The following is a 9,782-nucleotide window of genomic DNA, read 5'->3' on the forward strand; positions in this document are numbered from 1 at the left end:
ATGAAATATTGTGAAAAGTATATTTTAAAGCACCAAATTTTCTCTTTTTTACACACTACGCAAAAAATGTCGGTTTTCCACAAAACGACTTGCTATGCACACATGATGTCGAGATGTACATGCAACTTTTTTGTTAGGTATTTTTGGACATTTCCAACGACGATGAAAAGACATCTAAAAAACCGGGAGCATATGCTCCCGGGTGCCAAAACGCCTTGTCCGTTGGGTTGGTTTCTTCTTGTGCACGTGTTTCTTGCCTAGGTATGTAAAATATCAATATGAGTTAAAAGGAAAGGATGGGATGTCATATGTAGCGTACGGTTTTTTTTCTTTATTTTTTCTTTCCTATGGATGGTCGGTGACATATTCTATATGTGTACAAATTGTGCATGTACGTGTTACGTAAAATCCTTAAATCTTAGCCATTAAACTTATAGATCTAACGACTAAAATAATTCTAATGATGTGGATTAACGTGGTGTCTCTATTTTAGACCCTGTATCTTGCTTTTAGTAAAAAGATACGGCAAACTAGAGATTTTTTGCTGCAAAATTGAAATTTCGAAGAAAAAAAATCTGCGGCGCATCATATGGACATGCGCCACAGAATTCTTACCTGAATTTTCAAGTTTGGAGGCGCCACTTCTCCTCCACTTCTCTTCCACTTCTCCTCCTTCTTCTCTTTTCTCCTTTCTTCTCCCTCCTCCTCCTCCACCCACCACCACCACCACCACCACCTTCTCCTCCTCCTCCGGCGACCACCACCACCTCCTCCGGCGACCTCCTCCTCCTCCGGCGTTCTCCTCCTCCACCCACCCACCACCACCTTCTCCTCCTCCGGCGACCACCACCACCACCACCACCACCACCACCACCACCACCACCACCACCACCACCTCCTCCTCCTCCTCCTCCTCCTCCTCCTCCTCCTCTTCCGGCCGGCCGGCCTCCTCCTCCACCACCACCTCCTCCACCCACCACCACCACCACCACAACCTCCTCCTCCTACTCCACCACCTCCTCCTCCGGCGAAATTTCAAAAAAAAAAACCGGCGAAATTCCTGCAGCTCCAGATATATAGATCTAGATCTGGCCGCCATTCTTTTTAAAATTCAAAACAAAAACTGTGGCGCACCACTGCTGGGTGCGCCACAGAAGATTTCTGTGGCGCATGAATACTTGGTGCGCCACAAAAGTTTTGAAATTTTTGTGGCGCATGTAGATATGCGCCACATAATTTAAATACTAGTCGCGTGATAACTGTGGCAAGAGGGATATGCGCCAGAGAAGTTCGATTTGGTGCGCCACATAAGAGCTATTTTCCAGTAGTGCATACATGGAACAGTAGTGCATACATGGAACGAATACCTCAGGATCCACATAAAGCCGACGTAGTTTCCCTCGTAGTCTCCATAGCAATAAGTCTTGCACAATCTTGTGTGGTTGCACCCAAAATAAAGTATAAGATAAGTTCTTCATCATCTACATTATTTCTTTGATCCATACCTAGTGACCCAAGTCTCTTGCCGAATAAATAAACTCACTACCAATCCTCAGAGTGAGATTGACCTGGGATCATGAAAACAATCATCCGTCAATGTTTTCAAAGTAAAATTTAGAAAGTTGTCAAAGTAAAATTCGTAAATGTATTAGTAGTAAGTTAGAATAACTTTGCCAACCATTCTAGCACACATATGTGTTGTAGAACTCATTTACTATACATCATACTACAGTTTTTTAGTTGCTTACATATTTGTTGGGCTGAACTGAACGAACCCTGACCAATCCAGAACATGTACTTTTTTCGATAAAGGGAATATATTAATATCAAGAAGATACCAATTACATCCAGCCTCTGCAACAACGCACCACCCTAATGGCACTACAAATGCACACAGCCAAAAAAAGGAAAAGAAAACTAAGAAACAAAAGCCCCTCTACAATATCTCGGGCCTAACAACAGCAATACATCCACCGCTAAGACAACACCTGAATTACAGACTCTCCAAAAAACGACGCCTCCAAGAAGGGAACAGTGCTCAAACACCGTCGTCGCCCGATCAAAGATCTTAGATTTTCACCCTGAAGATAGTCCCCGCTCTCAAAACAATGCCTCCACCAAGGCCATTGCCAGGCACAACCAGTTAAGGCCAGACCTTGGATTTTCACCCTGAAAGGTAGGACTCTGCGCTTCACCTGTGTTGTCGCCCCCACTTTCATACCGCTGCTGTGAAGCCCGGAACACCAAGCAAGTCTCTCAACAGCGCGGAGACTTGAACCTCCCTTAGCTAGTCCTCCCCTCCGGCCTTCATGAAATTCTCTTCTTCCGACTTTCATCATGAATCCATAGTCACTTGATGTCAACACAGAAAAAGAGCTTCGCGCCACTCCCTCCAGAACCAATCGGTCGGAATAAAAGCATGGGTGCGCACGACCGAATACCTCCGAACCAGCAAACTCCAGGCAAAGCACTGTTACATTCGCCGGCGGAGCCTTCCGGAACTCAACCCTCCGGCCAGATCACGAGTCCAGGCCTCCGGTAGATCCTCCTCTTCACGCAAGAGAGGCCCTAGGACCGCCGCCTTTATACAGGTCGGACCCCCACGTCGGCGACCATCCCGGGCTGGCCAATCCAGCCCTCCACCGGCGACACCATCGCCGGCTTCCACGCTCCTCCATCTCGCCGCCGAATCGCGGTGATAGATCAAAAGATCCACCACCACCAACCGCAGGCCGACCCTCTCCGGCGCAGAAGAGAGCCACCTCCTCCGTCAAACCCAAGGCTGCTGCCCCAGGCGCCCCCGTGACGCGGAAGAAGCCCGAGATCACCTCCACGCACTGACTAGAGGCGGGGGGAGGGCATGGCGCAGACCGAGGGCCTGGCCGCCACCCACTACCAGCCCCTATCGGTGTGCTGCGGGTGGAAGCCTACGGGAGGGGAGGGGGACCGCAGCGCAAGAGCCGCCACCGCCCCATCACCATCCGCGCCGGCCGCCGCCGCGAGCGTCGAGGAAGGGAGAGACCGTCCGCCGTCCCCCACGTCGGCGAGGAAAGGCCCCCGCCGCCGCCACGCTCCGAGGGTCTTTGCCCCGGCGGCGCTACCGGCGGCGGCGGCAAGGGTTGGGGAGGGGTCGGGAGAGGAGAGGTTGGGGAGGGGTCCAGAACATGTACTACTAGCATATATAATTTATAACATATTAAAAACTTGTATATATGTTAATGTAGGTAGAAAATTTCGAGGTTATAGGATCTTTAATACATTTATATAGATCCAAAAGTTGTCATCCATTAAAAAATTATTGGTATTAAATTAGCATCATTAGAAGGTGTTTTTCAATACGAATCCAACAATACCAATTACATACAACATAATCAAGATTTTATTGCTTAATTTTTTAGTCAAACTTCATCTTGAAATACACGTGCGCATTATTCATCGTAACAGAGGTAGTAACAGACATCACCACATTTGAGCATCCGGATACACCTGATCCTTAGCGATAACCATTTGTAATGTAAAGCCATAACTCATGGGAAGTTTACTTTTGATCTTGGGTGCAAATGTCGTCCTATCATCCAAAAAAATATTTTAAAATGTCAAAAATATTCTGAAAAAAATTTTCCCGTGTACATCTCGGCATTCTATGTGTGCAGGCCAACTTTTGTGGAAACAAATACTTTTTTGTCTCTTATGTAAAAACGATAAAGAAATGTATCATGAAGAGTTTTTCTTAGCACGCAGTTTTATCTTTTTTACACATGACACAATATATATAGTTTTCTTGTGGAAGGACTTTGCGAGAACATAGAACATCGAGATGTACGCTTGGCATTTTTTATCGAACTTTTTTTTATAGTTCGAAATACATTAAAAACTAATTTTAAACCTAGAGTCATATTCTCCTTGGTGCCAAAACCCCATGTTAACAATGACGCACTGTATAGACAGACAACATCGGTAGACACGAGAAACATGATTGTTTTTTGTAGGATGGGGTAACATGAATTTGATAGAGATATATAGATAAATCATCACACCCCTGAAATGGAAGCCGCGGCTCCAAGTGTGCCGGCTTATGTGGGACAAGGTAGCGAGAAACCAGGCAAAACCCACACCATGAGCACAAGTGCAAGTGGGGCAGATTGCGGGATCCCGCTTATGTACCGAATTTACCCTCGATAAACGCTAAGGTGGACCTTCCACAAAAAAGAAAGCACACACCTATGTGGCACTGGCACCTGCATATGACTGCATAATGTTGAAACATATGAAAATAAAATAAGGCTACAAGACCATCACACATATGTACACATGATTTTGTTGCAATTTAAGAACCACAAAATGATCCTTTTTTATTCTCAATCATACCACACATGCTTCCCTGGAATGCATGTATGTATATAACTATATATGCATGCCACACATCAATGGATAATGCATGCTTATTCATGAGAGAGATATTTGTCTCTCTAGTATTGAGACTTGTCCATATTAAGGCAGTACCGAATGTTATTGATGGTCATCAAGTTGCACTGCCCTGGCGTGACGAGTATCTTGACAAAGTTTATCTGCGCGTCCTTTGGGCATCCGGGATGGTCCTTCAAACTGACTGCATCAGGAATTGGCGTCGTTCCCATGAAGTAGCGCAACGCCTCGCATCGGCAGTTCTGTGAAATGTTCGCAACCTCCCAGCAGCACCGGTCCTTCAGGAAGTACGGCTCAATTCTAATTCCAGGAAGAAACCCAGGATGGCTGACTATGACGCCACAGGTTTGTTCTTCCACATAGTTACGGCACCTTTGCAGCATACTGCTCGGAATACCCGTTCCTGTGAAGCAGGAATCAGCGGCAGCGGCGGCAAGAACAGAGACCAGGACGGTGGCCAAGAGGAGGAGACTACACTTGGACTTGGACGCCATGTTAGTCTAGCTCGATCTGTTCCGTTGGTTCAATTTCCTTATGCACTGGACTGGTGGGTGTAAGCTAGACGTACACGACAATTGCTTGTATATATACCCAGAGAAAAGTAAGAGAGGCTGATAGCTGGGAACAATTACTAACTGTTTTGTTGTGTTATATGACACTGACGGGGAACTGGAGTACAGTTAGTTCATTTATTGGAACAAATTTTGGAAGAGGTGTGCTTCGGTACGCACCCTCTCCAAACTCGTGACTTATCGCCGAAGGGGTACGGTGGTTCCGATTTTGTTTTTTTTTGTGCTGCCCGCCGAAACCCATATCCAAGCCCAGTGCAAGACTCGTTTGGGTATACAGGGCCTGGGCGTATCTATACGAACGACCCCACGTGGGTGGGTCCCACGTGCTAAGCTAATCACCGTGATTAGCTTCCATTGCATGCATCGTTTTCATCGGCACTGGAGATCTGATCGAGCTGTTCCACGCCGTCACTAGGTTAAACGCAAGCGGTTGTTGCCGGCCCGGCCGTCGGCGGTTGTTGTCGGCACATCCGTCGCCGCCGGTGGTTGTTTCGCATCTCGACGCCGCCGACCGCGCGCGAAGCCCCCCCGCAGATCGACGACCTTGGAAAGGCGCGCCACCGGCTCGGCATCTTCCCCGCTAGGGTTTAAAATTAGAGGTACCATGACTTCATCTTGTAGCATAGTAAGAGGACGCAATTCTTCCGGTTTTTCAATTCTAATTATGGTCCAATACTACAGAATATGGAGAACTCTATATCTGGTATGATTGAGGAACAAAACGAGTACGTCGGCTATAATTCCGATGACTGCGAAATGGAGGAAAATTTGCAGCACGAAGCCGGCTGGAGCGAAGACGAGTTTGATGTGAGCCACTATTTTTCATTTCGATTACCAGACAGTCCAGCATCATCAAATTATATATGGTTCCTCATGTCATAATTTATGCAGATTGCGTACGATGAATTTGATAATGATGACAACCATGGTGAACACACGGACGATCAAAATGATGAGAACCATGGTGAACACACAGACAGTCTAAATACTAGTGAGGTATGTGTAGTGACTCATACAATGACATAAAATGATGCATGAAATGATGGCAACTGTAAAATTTACGGTTACTAAATTTCGCGATGCATTAATAAATTTCAGGCATAATTTGACACGCAGCTTGAGTACGACTATTACGGTGAATCTGACTTGGACACGGGCCACACTGATGATGTGGAAGGTGCATCAGTTCCTGAGGATTCTGTTGACATGAGCCAGGTTGTTATCTCTTTTTTATCAATCTCATATAGCTGGAACACATAAATTTATAGTTTTAATTAATGCCTACGTTTTCTACTTGCAGGCGGCGCCAAGCGCTAGTCAGCCTGAGAAACCACAGAAAGGCAGTAATGGCAATGAATATCATGATAGTGATCGGGATTTATACTGGATGATAAAAGAGATGACTTTTATTTCTGAAGCAGCAGCATATTCTTTCTACAACAGATATGCTAAAGATTATGGGTTCAGCGTCTGGCTGGACCGGGTTAAGCGGTTTGATGATGGAGTAATTCGGTTAAGGCGTTTTGTGTGTTCCAGACAGGGCAGACGTCCCAAAAACCAATTGACCACGGAAGGCCGTGTATATAGGCACAGACCTGAGTCTCGCTGCGGCTGCAAGACACGTTTGGTGGTCAAGTTTGATGGAAGAACTGGTTTCTGAGTTGTTGAAGATTTTCGTGACAAACATAACCATGACCCAGCTGAACCATGTCAGACTCCGTTTCTTCGGTCCCATAGGACGATCAACGACGCGCAGAGATCTGAGATATTATCACTGGGATCCATGCACCTCATTATGAGAAAATTCATTGCAGGCTCCGGTTCATTTGCCGGTGTTGGATTCACAAGAAAGGATTTGTACAACATGTGCTCTAGGGAGAGGAGGAGGCTGCTTTTGGACGGTGACGCTACCACAGCCATCCGCATTATGGCAAAGAGGAAAAAGAGGGACCCTGAATTTTTCTATGAATATGACGTTGATGAAAACGTCCGTCTGAAGCACATGTTCTGGTGTGATTCCCAGTCACGTAGGGATTATCAGGACTACGGAGATGTGCTGGTGTTTGATAGCACATACAAGATGAATAAATATAAGATGCCATTTGTTCCTTTTGTGGGCTTGAACAACCACCGTAGGACAACGGTTTTTGGGTGTGCCATCCTTTCAAGCGAGAATGAACAAACATATCGTTTGGCTTCTAAAGACTTTCATCAAAGCGATGTGTCAACAGAAGCCAAAGGCAGTAATCACGGATGCAGATGCCGCGATGATCGGCGAAGTATTTTCTGGTGTGTCGCATCGCATCTGCAGCTTCCACATTGAAAAAAATATGGAGATGCATCTACCTAACAAGTCACTGAACGAGTTCAGGACTCTTTTGTATTACACCACCTCAGAGCAAGTATTTGAGGAGCGATGGCATGCATTTTACAGAAAATGGCAATCCCCAAAAACCAAAACATGGATGAAGAGGATGTACACCAAGAGAAAACTTTGGGCTGCGGCGTATCTCTCTCAAGGATTCTGGCTGGGTATGAAAAGTAACCAGCGGAGTGGAAGTTTAAACTCTTGTGTGCACCTGCACCTAGATGGGGAAATGACAATTGTTGATATGATTATGCACTACGATAACGCAATTGTCCGTCTCCGTGAGAACGAAGCCCACGACGATCGCACGGCTTCACGAGACTACACCAGTGGCAATTACTAATTTCGAGAGAACTAGAGGTTGTCTGCTGCAAAAATCTTCACTCCTCGCTGTGTTCTATATTATTCAAGGTGAGCTTTCAAAGATTGGCGGCATAGAGATCTTAGAAAAAATGCAGGCGGGAGGCTCAAACATCTTCATTGTGGCATGGAGGAATCATGTAAGGACCAGGTTCTACGTGGAATATAGACCCAAGGAGGCAGAAATTATAAGGTGCAGCTGTCAAAGGATGATTACAAAGGGGATCCCTTGCAAGCACATACTGCATGTGCTGCATTTCTTGAAATTTACTGAAATTCCACAATGTTGTGCTCTACGATGATTCACAAAAAATGCCAGGTTAGGGTTGCCAGCTAGACGCACCAGCGACATGTTTGGGTGGGGTTGGACTGGGGCAGAGGAGCGGATGAAATACATCAGGATGAATATTAAGGTATCACAGGCTATGCATATTGCATTAAACAATTCGGAGGAATATGATCAGCTGAACAGTACCATTGATGGCATAATTTCTAGAAGAGAGGGGTATGCTAAAGGTAAAGCATATGGTCCCCTCATGTCAGTGCATGAAAATGAAGATGCTAGTGGACCATGCGATATTGTTGTTGGTGATCCTTTGAAAGTGTCCACTAAGGGTGCACCTAGGCAAGAAGCGCAGAAATATCCAATGACTAAAAAGGGAAGACCACTAGGACACAAGCAACGCAGGGTGCAGGTGTGCGAGGCATGCCAAGAAGAAGGGCATAACAGAAGAAACCAAATATGCATATTTCATCCGAAGTAAGTTTTTCTGCCATTTTGTTTCATATATTTTAAAAGATTCATATTAGTTGCTGTGTAATTTTATGTATGTGAACATGTGCAGGAATGTGCTGCAGTAGAAAGGGTAGTTCTTTCATAGTTATCTAAAGGGCAGTAAATTTCCTTAATTATGAATGGGACGACTATAGCTTTGTATTTGATGGAGTTGTTAATGTTTGCAACGTACTGATGTTTTTATTTTGTACTGATGTTCTTAATTCTCTGGTGTTCTTTTGTAAAAATGGCAAAAGACATTATATATTGTGAAGTAGGCATTTCCTTATAATCATCATAGCATGCATGTACAAAGATAAAAATAATTGCATACTTTCGATAATGGGAAATAAAATCAATGTTACAAAATTTTGTAGATAATCATAACCGAATAAATATTGTTTACAACCGAAGACAATTAAAAATTCAATATTACATGTGTCCGGAAAACCTTCTGCGGGAGCAAACCGAACAATCACACTATCAAATTTAAATTTTCCTGGTCTTTGCTAGCAATCTCACTTTGTTTTTCACCCTTTCAAGAATGTTGTGTGGTGAAAGAACAATGTTTGCAACTGTAATTTCTCTCGATTCATCGACTGTGGCCTGCCAAAACATTATAAGGTGTTATACACATGGCTTGTTAACATTTTTAAAATTAACCGAGTGCATGGAACATAGTATAGCCAACCTGAGAAACCGGGCAAGTCATCTGATCTCCGTCCCCAGTGCTCCATACATTGCAATACCCATAATCCGCATGAATTGCTGGTATATAATGTGACAAAATTTAAAAGTGTCCGCATATACAAAACCTACTTTCTTTATGTGTAATGCAATATAGGTACTTACGTATCGGTTTGCTTAGGGATATCATAGCTTTTAATAGGCCATTCGTCGACATCATGATATTCTGTGTCACAAGTATTGTTTGCTTCTTGTATGTCCTGTGAAATTTGCCCAATCTACGAAACAACAAATATATTACTGCACATACATGACAAAGTACACAAAGACATGTATGTAGAGAGTGTAATATCAAGTCTTCCACAACTGATTTTGACATCCCTAAAACCAACATAGGATAAAGGACCTGGAATTCCTTCTTCTTTGTATGCATGACAACAGTTATGTAATGAGTTTTCCGTATGTTCAGTGCGAAAAATGTCTACAAGAGAAGGAAAAAACTTTGTCAATTATCATATTGTTTTATTCTAATTTCGCATGAAACATTGAAAGAAACTGCTGTTACCTTCTCACGCTTGAAATATTCATCCATAAC

At 44.3% G+C, this 9,782-nt stretch overlaps 1 protein-coding gene across 1 annotated transcript; it reads right to left on the reverse strand.

The window, feature by feature from the left end:
* Nucleotides 1–4,469: 4,469 nt before the first annotated feature.
* Nucleotides 4,470–4,919, reverse strand: LOC124694538 (alpha-amylase/trypsin inhibitor CM2-like). Its single transcript, XM_047227512.1, has one exon. The coding sequence runs from the start codon at nt 4,917–4,919 to the stop codon at nt 4,470–4,472; it is 450 nt and encodes a 149-aa protein (XP_047083468.1).
* Nucleotides 4,920–9,782: the final 4,863 nt, after the last annotated feature.

This window comes from Lolium rigidum, chromosome 3 (assembly GCF_022539505.1).
Source record: "Lolium rigidum isolate FL_2022 chromosome 3, APGP_CSIRO_Lrig_0.1, whole genome shotgun sequence".
NCBI classification, from domain to species: domain Eukaryota; kingdom Viridiplantae; phylum Streptophyta; class Magnoliopsida; order Poales; family Poaceae; genus Lolium; species Lolium rigidum.

Excerpts from the sequence above, each read along its gene's own strand:
- LOC124694538 (XM_047227512.1), bottom strand. The coding sequence starts at position 4,919 with ATGGCGTCCAAGTCCAAGTGTAGTCTCCTCCTCTTGGCCACCGTCCTG.